Here is a 17,352-nt window from a genome sequence, read left to right as displayed (position 1 = left end):
GCACTCAAAGTTGGCTTAAAGCTTGAAGTCCGCTCAGCATGAACTATACGAGAAAATAAAGAAATAACTAGCATGGAAAGGGTGTCGACTGTTTGGTCGCCTGCAGGCTGCCGACCACTACTGCCCTGGATGTAATGGACCATCATAATTCCTGCCTTCCAGAACGTAGCCTTCAACATTCCAAGCCGTCCGTATCTAGGCCGTGGGTTGAACCAGCCCTCGAAGGACGATAAATTTTGGAACAGAACTCCTATCCTATGCGTATGCTATCTGAAACATAAATTCCTAACCTCAGATGCGGTGAACGTAAAATTACGTACCTACTTTAACGATGCCTGGAAGTCATATTCGCTCCGCGGCCTGGTGGTGCATGGCAGGTGGTGGTCAAGGCCAGAAAAGGTCTAAGCCAAGTAATGCACAGCCGATTGGTCATTGGTGTAGGTCCGGACTCCGGAGACGGAGAGATCCAAGCCTCCAAGGCGTTCGATTCAGGGCTTATTGGTGCACAAAATTGGTGGTGCACAGCTGCGCTCTCTCGACTCAGTCGACTGTTCACTCAACTTCACTGTCGAGTGTTGATGACAAGTAGGCACTAGGCAGGTTCTTTGGGCCTTCCATAAAATGCATCAATGTATAATATTATGTATTCTATGAAGTTTATGAACTATGTTTGCACAGTTTGCGGTTTGCGTATCATATTATATTCCCGAATCCCGGTTCACCTCACGGCCTCAGTAGCATGCTGACAGACTCATCAGACTGACAGTAACTGCTTTGTCTGCTAGTCTGCTATCGGGATCGGGATGCGCTTAACAATCTTTTATTGCCAGCAATGCCAGGAACTCACTACTCAGGAAGCAAAGTAAAAAATTATAAAGAAGCCAGAGCCACCAATGAGTGAGACAGACTGACAGAGAGACAGAGACAAAAATGAGACATATATTTTGATCATGAATTCATAATCATAGATCACAATTTGGTTGGAGCGTTGACATGAATTACAAAACTGACAAATAGAAGGCAACAATCCATAATCCACATGGCTTGAGATTGGCACCTTCTAAATTCTAATGAAGGGCTGATTTTGGCAAATAGTACAAACCCGTATGTCAATGTTGGGAATATGTTACCAGGCGTACCGTTACCGGTATGTTCCCAATCCCGACCATTATTGGCAGCCAACATCCTCCCAGGCCCAGGCCGGTGGAATGGGTTTGCGTTGCGCAAACCCATTGAATAAAAAAATACATGTACTGGAATTTTGTTTAGTGATCAGTTCTTATTTTTTGTAACTTTGAAGGTTGATTATATAGACAAATAACATACATTAATAAAATATGAATAGCTTCAAGGGACAGTGGGACACATCACATGACAGTGATGACACATGACAGTGATGACACATGACACTGTATCAGCATTATGTAAAAGCTGTAAAGACAATGTTGCTATACCATTTTGTTGGGAATTTCTGATGACAGCTGTCTAGACATATTTATTTATAAAAATTTTTGCACTCAAAAACTATTTTTCCATTAATTAGGATGCAATTATTTCTGACTTTGTTCATTAACCTTAGAACCTCTACTCTAATAACCCTATCATTGTGGGCTTAGTATAGTACATATAGAACGAGCAAAATAAAAAATAAAACAGAATATTTGATTCCTAGAAACGGAAGGTAAACAAACGAGGTTGCCATAAGAAATTTGTAGATAATTTCTTATAAAATAAATTTCTATATAATTACTTTTTATTTTATATCAAGGAAAATCATATATTATTAAAGGAGAATTAAACGCATATTGAATATTTTGAGTTTTTTGGTCTGTTTGACTGTTCCTTGACAAACTGTGTTTGAGCCAACGCTGCGCGGCGTGAAATGGATGATCAAAATTTGCATCGACATCTGCGTGAAGATAAAATTTAAAACTCCTCATGCGCAGGAAAATTCTCTCAAAACCTGCATAATCCTGATTCCTGAGTGTGGCATTTTAGATAGTTGCCAGTCTTAGGCCAACTATTTAGAAAATGGGTGAAAATCTAAAAGACTTCAAGCACACACAGTAAGGTTTCCAGTATGTTGGATGGATCATAGATGCAGTGAAGCTTCTCTGGAAAACAGTTGTGATGAGTGTAATTTGTAAGTGATGCAGGGCATGGAGAGTAAGGGATATACTATCAAAGTAACAAAGTTCTTGCAGCATTTTCTTATTAAGGCAACACAGCTTGCAAACTCTGCACCCTGGAGCATTGTGCATTGGCTTTTTAATTTTTAAGGCAGAAGCCTACCTCTGCATCTTTGAGGCAATGAACTCGGCAAGTTGGCATCCTTGACCTTTGCCTTTGTTTTGCAATAGGTACTTTACTGTCTGAACTTGAAATATCTAAACCTTCAATATTTCTTGCTATAAAGAGACATAAATCTTATGAAGACAGATTTTGAGGCTGATGTGTTGCCAAACATTTTCTTACATTGATGGACAGCCCCTTGTATTTGTATATGTAATTGTGTTGCCAGGTTGCTAGACATCAAACACATATATATATAGTGCTGTAACCCTTAATGGTTATTTCAGAATTTCTAGCTTTTTGACTCAAGTTGCTTTTATTTATGAAGAATTTACTTGTTTTGGCACAAATGACTAAGCTATATACATTTATTATATTGTCTACAGTTATGTTTAGGCTAGCCATGTATATACCTAGATATATTTTTGATTATTGATAGTTTATGAATTTTTTTAATTGCAATCAAGTACTATTCATAATGTCGGTTAATATTCTGCAACATAAATTAACAATATTTGTCAACAGATGCCAGATTAAGTTATGGGGGTTATTCAACTTTCCCAAGATACAATTTTCAGGATTAAAAGCTCTCAAGTGATCACATCTGCCACTGCTGCTCTAAAGGAGCTGGTAGAGAATGCTCTGGATAGTAAGGCCACAATTCTTAGTATTCGTTTGGTAAGTTGTAAGCAAGTGATCTTAATGACTGTGGTAATGAGAATTATTGGTAATAATGATTTTAGATTTTTGCATTGTTATATGGATCCTGTCCAAACACTCTCTTTGAAACTTATTCCCAATTGATGTTTTTCTATTATTTATAATTTATTGTTTTGAAGCAAAGTTAATTTAATCATTTTTTGAGATATTGCATGAATTGCATCAGTCATATTATTTTCATAAAGAAAATTATAGAGTGCAAAACATTGCATAAAATATTTTTAGCTACATTCTGTCCCAAGTCATTTGAATGCTGAAAATATTTCTCTTGTATAATTCATTGAACCTTCATTTCCTTCATCTTATAATCCTAACTCAAATTCATCTAAATTCATCCCTCCAGGAAGACCATGGTTTGAGGCTACTGGAAGTAAAAGATAATGGATTGGGTATCTCTGAAGCAGATTTGTCGCTTGTCTGCCTTCCTCACACGACTTCTAAAATACACAGCTTTGGTGATCTAGGCAAGTGTCATTCATTAGCTATCAGTTTAGTGCTATCTTTGCTTACGAAAAATTTTTCCCCAACATTTGAAACTAATTAACATTTTGTTCAATTTTTGTAACTTGCTTTACAAATTTATTCAAGTGCAATTGTAATATAACAATATTTTTTAAAATCCTGGGATCCAATTTATATTTGTTTAATCAAAAACTTAATAGTACTGTAAACAGAATGAGCTTCTATTGGACAATCTTCTATGTAGAATTTCACTCAAATGTGTGGACAAATATACTGCAATTTTATGATTTGGTTTGATGCATGATACTTGAATACCTAGTGTGCAAAATTAGCATTCCATGAAAATTTTTCACATTCTGTTTCATTAAGTCAGTTTTTTGGAAGTGCATAAAAGAAAGCTTTGAAAACTGTTTAATTCGTGTATAAAGGCAGTTTTTCTTTGTAATACCTATGACCTTTCAAGATTCTTATCAAATTTTCAGAAGACCTATCTTCTTATGGATTTCGAGGTGAAGCCTTGTCTTCACTATGCCAGCTAGCCTCTGTAAGCATCACCACCAGACAACAGCAGGCATCTGTTGGTCAGTGCTGCACATTTTCATCTCATGGCAAGATCATCACAAAGAAAATTGCTGCGTGTAATGTTGGTATGTCATTTGTAATTATGAATATAATAACCACTAGAAAACTTACTTTTAGGTAACATGTTTGGAGAGAAATACTTAATAAAGGTGTTTTGGTTCTGGTGGACATTCTAAGTTTTCCTATTTATATAGATGTTCTGAAGTAAATTTATAGTTTATGATGTTAGTGACAAGTTGAGTTGCATGTACACATGATGGGGAAGTTTATTTCAAGTAGCTATAATTCTCAGTATAATTTGATATAGTATCCCGTTTTTATTATTATTATTAAATACATAGTTAATTATTACTATAGTTTCATGTCTTTATTAGTTTTTCATTGACAGGAACTACAGTGTTAGTAACCAAGCTATTCCATGACCTCCCTGTACGTCTAAAGTATCACTGCGACGTGCGGCGCAAGAAGGAACAGCTCAAGAAAATAGAGGGTCTGCTCATGGCCTATGCTATTGCGCACCCTGCATTGCACCTCTCCGCTACTCATGAAAAGTGAAATATTATCCATAGAAGTACCTATGAACTTGTGTTGAAATTTAATAATGTTTCATTGTCACTGCTTTGAGTGCAATGCAGCTAGTATATATAAATATACTTTCTAAAATTTCTAGATATCTGTCATGTTTAACAGCCTCAATTTTAAATAAATGAAATTTAATTTTGGATGTTGAATGATAATTATAATATTTATTACAGACAACCATTTATACGCAAATGTGCAGCCACTAACACCCTCAACGCAATGCATGCCATCTTCCCAGAATGTGCCAGCAGCTTCACAAACATCAGCAGGAACAAAGATCAGGTATTTTAATGTTGAATATTGCAAGTGTTCATCTGTCATGGAGTCTTTTCATTAATTTTTTGAACAAGAAAAAATGAGAAATTCTAGTTGAATTTTGAATTAAAGGCTCTTCACCAGCACAAACTTACCTAGAGGCCAGATTCAATTCATTCATCTACCATGCTCTACTTTTGGCTACAAAATAAATATTCCTTACTTTTTCTCTCACACATCTTTAAATTTTAAATTTGTAATCAATGTGTTTTTATCATAAGTATTTATACCTAAGATTGATTTAAGGATTCTCAGAATTTTAATGCTTATTTCCTACCATGATTTGATTTTTGATCTGAATATAGTGTAACTTTCTTTTGTCTGTGCTTAATAAATTTTCCAGATAAAAATCTCCGTGCATTTGCCCCGCACTTCCTCCCTCAAATCAAGACCCCAGGACAAAAACAATTCACAGGAGCATCGTCCCTCTGCCGCAAACAAATCCAGTAAAAAAAATCTGCAGACCTTGCCGCCCTATTGCCATCCATCCACTGACAGACTTTTTGTTATAATTAACGGTCGACCAGTGACTCATAAACAAGTTCAAAAGGTAGGCACTCTGATGTAGGAACCCCTCGCTAAGATGAGTTTCTTCGAGATAAGACGTAAATAAAGTTTGTCAGCAATGCAATTGTAAAAAATTTTCAACTGTGCATTATTTAATATATGGTATTGTTGTATTATAACTATTTTTCAGTTCTGTATTGATTCTGTATGTTGTATTTATTGCATATTTCAGAAAGTGAAAGATTTTTTTGGTGCATCTCAACCGAAGTATTCGGGTCGGTGGCCCGTTGGTGCCGTGATCATCACCGCGCCACCGCATCTCATTGATGTCAACCTCGAACCCAACAAGGACCGAGTGCTCATAAATGGAGAGGTCAGTGAATGGGGTCTTGAAGCACATAACTGTCTAAAAAATTTCTTCACTTACATAATAACTACTATATATCTACATGCTTATTTAGAATACGGTACCTACGCCTTATTTCGGTTATATTTTATTCCATGTATTGTGACTCAAATGGATGTAGGTATTGTAATCAGCAGGTAATAAAAGGGGTTATCTCAGCAGTCTTTTACGTTTCTGCTTTATAAATTTAGGAAAAAAATAATTTCTGCTTGCTGGCAGGTACTATGCAAAGAATATATATTAAAATCAAATTCTAAACAACGAATGCTAACGTTCAATAGTTTGGTTTTGTATAAGTAGTCAATTTATTTGGAATAGTGAAGCTTACACTGTACTAATATAGATCTGTTAAATACTTGGAAATTTATGCGTACTTTTTTTTTTTTCAAGGAAAAATCATCATCACTTGAACCAAATGGTCACGATAAGTAATTTGTTTTTCAATTGTGCTCACTGTTGATCATTTGAAAATTTCAAAATAATGCCTTGTTTATAACAATTGTGCTCGCTGTAAAAAAACTACTTGTTTAACGCCTTGGTAGCTCTAAGTGACTAGCGTGTCTGGCCACATTTTCATAAAAAATGTTGAAACCCCATCACTGATTGGCTATCAATTATTATATAATTGATTACAGTTCCCTACCCCTCCCTCTACAGGAAGTTATTTTGGAGCTCCTGACGGAGATCCTTGTAGAAATATACGGTCCTATGATTGAAGAGGCAAATCCTTCTGATGAGCAAGGGAAGTCCGGCTCAAAAATTCATTCAGGGGAAGAATCATTATGCAGCGATGATTCTATGGACAAAGAAAATACGGACGCCGCCTCAGATGATTCAACTTGCGGTCAATTTAGCTCCAGCGCAGTTGTTCGTAGCAATGCAAGCAATTTCACAAATTTGATGGCTGGTAAAAAAGTAATTAATAATAAAAATATCATTACTGCACCCTCTGACCTCTCTGGAACTGATGTGAATAAATCCAAAGAAAAATTATACTTTAAAAATTCAACTAGAAGAAGCATAATGATAGGTGAAACTGATGAACCATCAATGGTTGAAAAGAATACTGAGATTGACGGGACAAAGAGTAATAAAGTTACTTATCCTGAGAACTCTCTACTAATTAATGAAAAGGACAAAAATTCTTTGAAGACCGATAATTTTCTGCTCACAGCCGACGAGCAAAACACTCTTCACGAAATTCTGTCTCAAGTGGACTGTACTAGCATCGTTGAGCAGCGGAAAACCATTAATGGTAAATTTTGTGCTAGGTTAAAAGTTGATTTTTTATTAGCTAAAAATTTATTTAGCTTTTTTACCATGTATGGTTTAAATTTCCATTCAACTGTGTTTTTATTCGTATATTTAGAGTATTTTTCTTGATAATTTTGAAATAACTGTCTTAAATGAAGATTTAAAAATGCTTAGCCATTTTTGTTGATGTATATGCATGTAAAACTGCAAAATATCCAACGCTGAGATTATAGCAATGCAAGTTTAGGTTTCAGAACAACTTGATGCTATATCTTAAATTATCTTAATCGAGTTTATAAAAAGAAATAATGAAGCATTTTAAGGTAATCATGTATTATAATTCTCGCATTGTACTGAGGGAGCTGTACAGATACACTTAATTCTTTGTTAGAATCTACCAAAAAATTTAGATCATAAATAATCTTCCAAAGTACGTAGTCTATTGGAACACACCTTGCTATTGCTTAGCTCAAGCTGCATAAATTATTGGTATGCAGATGATGGTGAAGCCGAGCCCTCTTTATTGCGTGGTGTGAGTGGTGACATCGACCCTGTGGCGTGGAGTAAGGGCCACGTGACTGGTGATGATGGCATCAACATCGAGGTAAGTAACGTTAAAGAAAGTATTATAATCGTCATTGATTTAATGGTCACTTTTTTGTCATTCTCATAATTATATCTTTGACCGGTAGTTAGTGTCAATAATTATCAAGTATCTGCATTATCAAGTTGGTGTCAAAAATTATTTGTATCTACTTCTGCAGAGTATTCGAGTTGCCGGATCGGGCTCTTCGCTAGCCCGAAGGAGAGGGCGCGAGGACGAGCTTGTAAGAAACATGGAATCTCCGGCAAAAAAAGCGAAAATTAATTGTGATGAAAACACGACATATCGCCAAATAGAGCCGTTTGAGTCTGTTCAGAATATAGATCATGTCACAAGAGAATCGGCTAGTGATCTTGGTCAGTGTCTTTTAGAATCAACTCGGATTGATGACAATCATGAAAAAGGTATAAATAGAAGTGAAGATCAGCACCCATTGAAGTCTTCGCTAAATATTGATGAAGGAAAATTGAACTCTGATATGATGCATACTCAACGCCAGTTTGGACCTCATGATAATGATGTCGAGACACAAGAAAAAAGCTCCAAATCTGGGCAGAATCAAACTAAGTTGTACATGGATGATGAAGAAAGTTCCGCAAGTGCTTCCGACTCTCTTTTGACTCACGATCAAAATAAGAGCTCACAGAAGAATGCCATGGAAGCGAACAATACGCACTCTTTGAATCGTTCTTCGTCCCTGAGCAGTGCAACCACTTCACCAGCTACACTTGGTGAGCGTTGCAGCGTTTATTCCTGGAATGTGATGTCACCTTATTTGATCTCATAAACATATTACTGTGATTTTTCAATGAAGAAATAATTTCATCTTCGTCTGATTCTGATTGTACAGTCAATATAACAGATGGAAGAACCACTAGACTTAAGCACCTTCACGGATCAAAATGAACAAACTTGTGACGACTGAGAAATCAGTCGCTCATATATTTTCTGTTTAGTGCTAATTTTTACATTTCTTCGAAGTTTCATACAGATTTTTCTCTCTGTTCTGACAGAGGACGAATGTTTGTTGTTTAAACTGAGTCTATTTTCTTACATATTAAATATTGTTCATGCTTAGAAAGAAAGATCTTGTCTACATAATATGCAGCTAAAATTTATTAGAGACTACTCTTCATTCAGTCAGTGCTATCGTATTTGTGTATAAAAACTGACAACGTTAATTACAAACAAGTTGAACGATTAGGGTGCGTCTGTATGACTATTGATTTTAGTATCCTGTACTTTGAACGTATATATCTGTAAATTATTTCAAATCAATCGTGCAGGCCAGTCTCCTTCTGGCCTCCGTCTCTCGTGGGCGGACAGACAGGCTGTCAAAGCTGTGGCGGCCACGACGGCCAAGGAGAGGTGGCCATACGGAGGACACCTTGTCAGCAAACCTGTGTCCGCCTTCGCCTCTTTTGCTAAGCACGTCCGCGGTGACGGTCAGTGTACACACATAAACAAGAATGGGTCGTATTGTCCGAATATTGACTCACTTTCTTACCCGCAGCTCGAGCGAAGAACTGACGTAGCACTGATACGCCATAGGAGGCCATACATCAGGATAAAATTGAATCGTTATTTTGACAAAGTTTTTAAATATTTTTATGAGTGTAAGATCACTTCATCAACTCCAGCAGAGTTTCTCTGTTTTTAAATTCTTTCCAATTGGCGTTACGATTTTTCGTTTAATATCATATGCATATTTTTTAAATATAATAATTCTTTCTCCTTTTTTGAGCGAATTTCTTCAGTTATAGAAAATTGTGGAGTGTAGTTTCTTAGAAATATTTCATTCACTGTTACCATGCCTCTCTTTATAAACCTATACCGGTAAATGTATAAGCTTTGCGATCAGTCCAATAGAAAACAGATGATTAATTTTTATTTCCATCGGAATCGACTCTTGCAAAAAATCATAACTGTTAGACATGACATTAATTTTCATCAGAAAATTAATTTTGACATTAATTTGCATCACGTCCAATTAATATTGTCAGGAACTGTTAAATTTACTATAGTTTTTCATCAAATCGAATTGAAGTTATCTGTAACTGGTGAACTTGATACAGACTTCCAGTAAATTGAATTGATGTCAATAACCTATAGCCTTATTATAATTTTTCATGAAGTTTTATTGATATGATCAGTGTTACGGGAGTTCGCGGGTGCTGACTTTACGGTCATCGGTCGAGAGATCGCTGCGCGCTGGAAGGCTCTGGACGCGGAGACGCGCCGCGTGTTTGAAAACAAGGCCAAGGCGGACGAGGCTCGATATTACAGCGAGATCAGGTAACACATACGCTAATTAAATATTATTCCTAATAATTTTTCCGCAGTTTTTCCTGACCTTTCCATTTGAAGTTACTCGATATTACAGCAAGATCAGTTCTCACATATGCAGCTCATTTTTCTTCATCTTTTCTCCACAGTTTTTAACCTTATTTTTTCTATTTTAAGTTACTTGATATCACAGCAAGGTCTGGTCTTACTTACTCACCCAATTGTTCTGAACATGAACTCCTCGATTTTCTCCTTACCTTTCCTCTTTAATTTATTTCCTATGGTTTTTATCCCTTTATTTCATTCTTCTTTTCAGTGAATTTTATCATTGTTTTTATGATTTTCATTCCACTTTTAGTAACTATTCTATTCAGTATTTTTAACTATTATTCCACACTCTCACCGTCTGGTTTTCCCGTTGCCTCACTAACTATTTACAGTCTTAAATACTTCCTATTGATTGCTTCAATTTCAATACTGGGATGTTGGTTATGTGCAGGCAGCTAAGAGATCGCGAGTTTGGGTCCAACAACAGCAATCTAAACAAGAGCGGCGCCCTGAACGGGTCCATGGAGAGGTGAGCCTGTGTATACCCTGTGTGTCCGTTCTGTGTGCTGCATGTCCGTTCTGTGTGCCTGTGCTGTGTGTCCGTTCTGTGTGCTGTGTGTCCGTTCTGTGCGCTGTGTGTCCGTTCTGTGCGCTGTGTGTCCGTTCTGTGCGCTGTGTGTCCGTTCTGTGCGCTGTGTGTCCGTTCTGTGTGCTGTGTGTCTGATCTTTGTGCGGTGTGTCCGTTCTTTGTGCTGTGTGTTTCCAATTTTCTTTTATTCCAAACCTGATTAATTCGTTTGCTCTGCAGGTTTTTGTCTCCGGTTCACGGTGGTAGCAAGAGCCTCCCATGCCCCAAAACAACTAAAAACCAGCCAAATTTAGACGAGGAGAGCGGCATGCAAGGGAAGAGGCTCGTCGCTCCCTCCCTCAGGCCGTGGCAGGATCGCTGCCTTGTCACGCACGTCACTCTTGGCGACATTAAACGAGCCCTCCAACCTGCCAAGAGTTCAAGGTGCTTGTATTGATTTAAATTGTTTTATGACAAGCACTTCAGACTGCCAAGAGTAGAGTTCAAGGTGCTTGTATTGATTTAAACTGTTCTATGACAAGCGTTTCCACCGGTCTAAATTTCAAAGTACTTGTATTAATTTAAACCATTATATATCGTGTGCTTAACCTGTGCAACATCAGTAAATAGAAAAAATAAATGTATTTTCTATCGATTATTTGAACGAATATTTTTTATTGGGACCTCCTACAGTTCAAAATCGAGTGAATTTCGAGTGATAGGCAAGATTTACTACCCGTCGATTTCTCCGCGGGAATTGGACAGCGTGGCAAAACAAGATATGCTAAAAAATTTTACAAGTAATACTGTTAAGAGCGCCAGCAATAAAGTAAGTTTATTTGTTTATTTAATGCATTTTTTCTAATCTGAATGAATTATTAATTCACCTCCTGTCTTACTTAAGAAACTTAAGGTCAAATTGAAAATAGACGGCAATTGACAAGCATAGCGTTGTAGGCGTCTAAAGTTTACTCCTAAGAAACGTTTAGAATTCTTTTTAATTAACACGCTAAAATTATGACCACAATGATGTCGATTCCTTCCTGTTTCCACCGATTTGGCAAAAGTATCATTTAAGTGAAAACAGAAAATAACGAAATTGAGAACAAATGAAATACGTGCCTGTAATATTGTTAGGCCGCGTCACGCTTGAAGTATACAACCTGCAATGAAATAATTTTCCCTAATTTTCATATATCATTTACGAAACCCTGATCTTTCCTACGTTTTAGGCGAAATCCTGCGTGAAAATTCAAGATGTTCCTTCATTTTTGTCAACATATCGCGAAAGAAATTTCTGTGCATGTTTGTTTGATTGACATCGTGGATAATTCTGGTCTTAATGTCGTCAGGAGACAATATACTGCAATAATATAAATTAACTAATAATACATTATACTGGTAATATGCAAATGAATGAATAATGCTAAATACTGGTATAATAAAGCGGATGAATAATGCAACATTGTGGTGTGACCGAAATGAATGCGTTAGATGCACAAGGGCCTTCAGTGGTATAAAGATATTCTCCATTGTAACTAAAGGTGCAAATTTTGCAGACCATTTCTTGTGCTGTGTCAAGAATACCACAGGGACTGTGCCGTGTGTGTTTTGATTTTTAATTTATTGCCTTGTATGGTGAGCGGTGAAGGATCTATCCATTATACGACAGAAGTGGAGTATGAGGGTGATGCTTTGTTTAGTGTACAGTGAATGTAAAATAATTCGTTATGCCACTGGAATTTTGTCTTCGTGCAAATGAAATTCTTAGGGTGAAGCCCTGTACGGTGTGCGGTGTAGCTGACCTATAGCAAAATACTACAGGAACGGTGCGGCATGTGTGTGTAAAATTTGAGGGCAAAGCTCTGTAATGTGTAGGTTGAAGCTAAACTAATACGCTCTGTATTGTGTAGGTTGAAGCTAAAATAATACGCTCTGTATTGTGTAGGTTGAAGCTAAAATAATACGCTCTGTATTGTGTAGGTTGAAGCTAAACTAATACGCTCTGTATTGTGTAGGTTGAAGCTAAAATAATACGCTCTGTATTGTGTAAGTTTAAGCTTAAATACTCACTGTATTGTGTAAGTTGAAGCTAAAATAACACTCTATGCCACAGGAACTGTGCTGCGTGTGTGTGGAGGGGCGCTCTGTGTATGGTGTACGGTGTGGTGCTCTGTCCGAGCTCCTCGAGTGCTATGAACTCCTGGAGACTTACAGCCTGCCTGCCGCCCCTCTCACCGACGCTCTTCCCTTCAATGAGAGGTTTGGTCTTCTGAATCTCGCAACAATGTATTAACAGATAGAGCATTCTACCATGCATTACCTTCCACGGTGGTTATGTTTGAGGTATTTGGATTTCTGCTTTTTGTATTTAGACTCAAATCGTCTGACATTGCGCATGTTCATATGTACATTATATATTGTGCTGAATGATGCAGTGGTGAGCGAGGAAAAAATGTCTCGGTTTGGAAGATCTTGAACGTATTTTCATGCCTGTGCATGAATGAATGATGCCGCTACCGTGAACCCAGATGTGAATTAGGATGTATCGCAAAGTACTCTAGTTATCATCACTGGCGCTGTCACTCATATTGGCGTGTTTCATTTCATGTCCTGCCATTAACACGATGTGACCTCGTGTTTTTGTTCACAGCTCGATGGGTCGTAGTAACTGGCAGGCTTTGTTGCGGCTGCCTCGCTGTCCAGCTGTTGATATCAACGCGTCAGCTGTTGGTATCAACACATCATCATCTGTTGGTATCAACACTTCAGTTGTCACTGACGAGCGGCTAACCTGCAATGGATTTGATGTCGTCCTCTACACGAGTGAGTAGAGGGTTAATCAAGAACTTCATTAGATTATAATTAGTCTCACTACATAATTTGTTTCTCAAAAATTTTCGCCTTAAATCAATATATGCGGGCTTTTTTCTAAATTTAAATTCACCCGGTTTTTTTTTTCAGTGCATACTTGGTATTTCAGTAGAATTTTAGTGCCTGTTTCGCTGCTGAAAGGAAGTTCCCAAACGTAGTTTTTACGTGCAGATAACGAAGTAGTCTCCCACGGCGAGCTCGTAGGTGCTGCTTCGAACGTCGCCTTCTATGGAATGAACGATCTGAGGGAAGTCCTGTCTTACATCGCCTCCAACCCTCAAGCTACCCTCATACAAACTCGCCCTTTGAAACTACGCCATTGGCTCCAGGTATTTGAAGCAAAAGGGCCGCTCGAATGCTTAATAGACTTACCCTCTTCCCACTACCACCTGTCACTAACATAATAATAGTTGTGATAAGATTTCAGCGTCTTCCTCTTTGAGGATGATTCCCTGGAGAGAAGCTTATTCTGCCACGATTTATAAAAATTTGAATTATGAAGGCACCGTTTGTAAAGCTTAAATCTCAGGAACTTGGGGAAAACACCATAAACCTTACACTTCACCAGGAAATCAATATCTAAGGAAGTCTTTGCCGTCTTTCGGAGAAGATCACAGTATTTTCTAAAGAGGTGGCAACCATCTTCGCCGTATTTTGATCGTACACAAGTAAAAAAGTCACTAGATTGCTTTAATCGCAGATTCACTAGAAATGTGTTGTGATAATAATATTAGTACCGTTATACCTCGCAGTTTAACGGTAATCCCGTCCATTGTAGCTTCGATTGCTAAAATAGTCATCTTGCGAATCAATTATGACCGCGAAAAATAACTGAACAAATTTGAATTCTCTGACAAAAAATTCACACTCATATTTTCCAATTACCAATTTTTTAAATTGTACACTTGCTCGCTTATTACTTCTTCTCTTTTGCTGAAGAAATGACGTAGGTCGCGCCGACATCCCAATTTTTGTCGCCTCCCGATTCTCGATTTTAACAAAATTGTGCAACGACTATCGATCGATTCCTTGTTTCGACTTCTATTTAGTTCTTAACGATTTCTATTGTATCTCTCCCATTCAGTTGCCTTAATTGCCCTATTCTTATTCTTATTTGTTCCTATGAAATATCAACGTCTCGTCTCATCCGGGTTTACTTCGTAGGTTTACAATCAAAACCTCCATGAAAAATTAGTTTTACGTGTGTTAACCTTGGTTTATTCCGCTTCTCAGGCTGAAAGTATGCGGAGGACGCTCTCTACTGCCACGGACTGCACCAATATCCTTTGTCAGCTCCGGATGTGGCGGCAGTACTCCCGCAAATACTGCCGAGCTACTGCTACCAATGATAATACTGCTACCAATGATAGTACTGCTTCAATTCTTTCCACTGCTACGGCTATTCCTTCATCTGTTATAAGTAATGATGCCACTTCAGCCGTTTTAACCGAATCGGCGTCTTCTGCTTCTTACACGCCTTTATCTGATACTCCATCACGCTTGAGGGAAAGCAATATCGAATCTCCGCGTGGAAACAATCCGGGCGGTTTCACCATTCATACAAGTCAAAGTCTGCCTCCCTCTTGTATCGAGAGCTCAAGCAACTCTTCAGAAGAAGCCATTTCATCTCGGTTGAAATTCCTGCAGCCTCTAGCACAGGCACACGATTCTGCTCCATTAGAAGTGGTGGGGTTACCAAATCCCGAGCTTTGTCTCCACAACAAACCTATATTACATTTGCTGTATAATTTGGATGAATTGCCCGGATCCCAGTCGTCTCGGTAGTTGTATCTGAGAGCGAAGTTGCGCGAGTATATCGCGAATAAATGTCGAGTTTTCAACAGAATTTGTAATGGAATTGATTTGTATCTTCGCGAGACTCTGTTTTTAGCGCATTTTCTCATTTATGAAAAAAATGCACTATTGTGCACGCCATGTCCGTCTGTCCGTCCGTCTGTCAGTGCGTCCGTGACTTCATGTTTTCGTCGACGAGAAAATGCGCTCTCTGTCACTCACTGCAGTGAGTACTGAGTTATATTTTTTTATTTCGTTGCGAAAACTGATCGTTTGTATATTATTTATTAATTCAACGCCGTTTTTTAACCAATACGCCACGCGAGAGGAAATATTTGACCTACTTTTGCTCGATTCCCGTTCAATTTGGTATTAATTTGTTATGTTCATTTTTCACTCGGCTAGAAAATTTGTCTTAAAAAGAAAATTTGTCTTTGCTACGTTACTTTGCTACCAGCTAATTTATGAAGATTTGTGGAAGGAACTTTGTTGCGGTTTGTGCAAAAAATTTTTTCTTTTGACCGACATTCTCTTATGAAACATTTTTGTCGCTCTTAGTAACAAGAAACAAGAGGAACTAGAAATTGGTGGCAGCAATTTTACCGATACAATTTATTGCCTTAGTAATTGTAACATTTCAGTATGAATGAATGACTAATACCGACTTTCGTCACGAGATAAATTTTCGGTAACGGAATTAGAACTGACAACTGCATAAGAGTGATGTCTGAAAAAGTTGGAGAATACAGTCGAATGAGCTTCTTTGAGTTTTAATTTTCCTTCACCAAAATACTAAGCATGACTGGAAGGAGAGAAATAATCGAAATCCATCACGAGAGTGAATGATTGCATGAGCTGGATACCTGTTCAAGATAAGAGAAGAAAATTGCTTTGGCTATCTCTGAAAAGGAAGTTAACTTTAAGAAAGTCTCTAAATGCGCGTGCATGATAATCAATTTCTCAACGCATGATCGATCCGAAGCTATTGTGATTGTAAATATATAGAACACGTAGCAGTCACGTGAATGCCGGCAAATTTAAATGTAATTAGTATTCTGATGCACTTTATTCGATGTTCCTGATAATTGAAGGGGTGTTACCCTTACAAATAAGCTTTCGTTTATTGTTCAGATTTAAAGAAGCTTTACATGGAAGAATCCAAATAAAAAAAGTAGATCAAAATTCTTAATTCTATTACCTGGCGCCAAAAGATTATGAACGGAACGCAATAGCACTTCATAAGTTTATGGGACTTGATCTACTGCTTCACAAACTTGTCAAAACCAAGATATTTTGAATGGAACGCAATAGCAGTTCATAAGACATGAGGAATTGATCTGCAGCTGCGCAAACGTGTCAAAACCCATGATATTTTGAACGGAAGGCAACAGCACTTCCTTCATAAGTGCATGGGAATCCGTAGCTTCCCAAATGAGTCAAAACGATAAGATTTTGAACGGAATGCAATATCACTTCATAAATGCGTGGGACTTGCTCTGCATCTTTGCAACGGTGACACATGTCAAAACGATGATATTTTGAACAGAATGCAACAGTACTTCATAGCTGCTAAAGACGTTATGTGCTGCAGCTTCGCGGAGGTTGCAAACGACACAAGGATGATTTTGAAAGGTATGAAATATCACTTCATGGTTTCTCGGTATGTGATCTGCAGCGTGATTACTTCAGCCTACCAGACTAGGACAGATTTTCAAGTGTCGATGAGAGCCCGATCAAATAAATATTTCTGGCATTGTGTTAGCGGTTTCAGCGTTTATTAGGCCGTAGGCCTGTCGCCGATTCTTAACATTGCAGAACATCCACAGCTTGTCGCGGGCTTGAACTCGCAACTCACTTCTACAATTTTAACCGCCCGGCCTCCTCGCCGATTCTGACCAGAAACTGACGCACGGAGCTGGGTTCGAACCCGAACCTCTTCTACAATCTTGGTACTATGAACTTTAACCACTGGGCCACCCTGCCCCAACCCTTACTACAGTGTTGCAGCAAATGCATATTGAAGATTACTTAAGCGGCTCTTGCAAAAACAAGTTCAAT

At 37.9% G+C, this 17,352-nt stretch overlaps 1 protein-coding gene across 1 annotated transcript; it reads left to right on the top strand.

Annotated features, from left to right (window-relative positions):
• The first annotated feature begins 2,819 nt into the window (after positions 1-2,819).
• LOC108683439 (mismatch repair endonuclease pms1) lies at positions 2,820-15,429 on the top strand. The gene is made up of 19 exons (XM_018172751.2): positions 2,820-2,970; positions 3,356-3,476; positions 3,957-4,121; positions 4,445-4,607; positions 4,812-4,920; positions 5,297-5,503; positions 5,693-5,833; positions 6,524-7,121; positions 7,618-7,724; positions 7,885-8,455; positions 9,011-9,169; positions 9,878-10,019; positions 10,510-10,587; positions 10,867-11,070; positions 11,320-11,455; positions 12,743-12,888; positions 13,280-13,452; positions 13,672-13,829; positions 14,734-15,429. Exons 1-19 carry the CDS (start codon positions 2,833-2,835, stop codon positions 15,283-15,285), a joined length of 4,068 nt encoding a protein of 1,355 aa, XP_018028240.1. The 5' UTR covers positions 2,820-2,832; the 3' UTR covers positions 15,286-15,429.
• The last annotated feature ends 1,923 nt before the right edge of the window (positions 15,430-17,352 follow it).

Source organism: Hyalella azteca, unplaced genomic scaffold, assembly GCF_000764305.2.
Source record: "Hyalella azteca isolate HAZT.00-mixed unplaced genomic scaffold, Hazt_2.0.2 contig12761, whole genome shotgun sequence".
Lineage (NCBI taxonomy): Eukaryota > Metazoa > Arthropoda > Malacostraca > Amphipoda > Hyalellidae > Hyalella > Hyalella azteca.
This window is presented reverse-complemented; position numbering and strand designations above follow the sequence as displayed.

Excerpts from the sequence above, each read along its gene's own strand:
- LOC108683439 (XM_018172751.2), top strand. The coding sequence starts at position 2,833 with ATGGGGGTTATTCAACTTTCCCAAGATACAATTTTCAGGATTAAAAGC. Across the intron at positions 4,921-5,296 it reads TCAGCAGGAACAAAGATCAG|ATAAAAATCTCCGTGCATTT; the intron begins GTATTTTAATGT and ends TAAATTTTCCAG. Across the intron at positions 13,453-13,671 it reads TGATGTCGTCCTCTACACGA|ATAACGAAGTAGTCTCCCAC; the intron begins GTGAGTAGAGGG and ends TTTTACGTGCAG.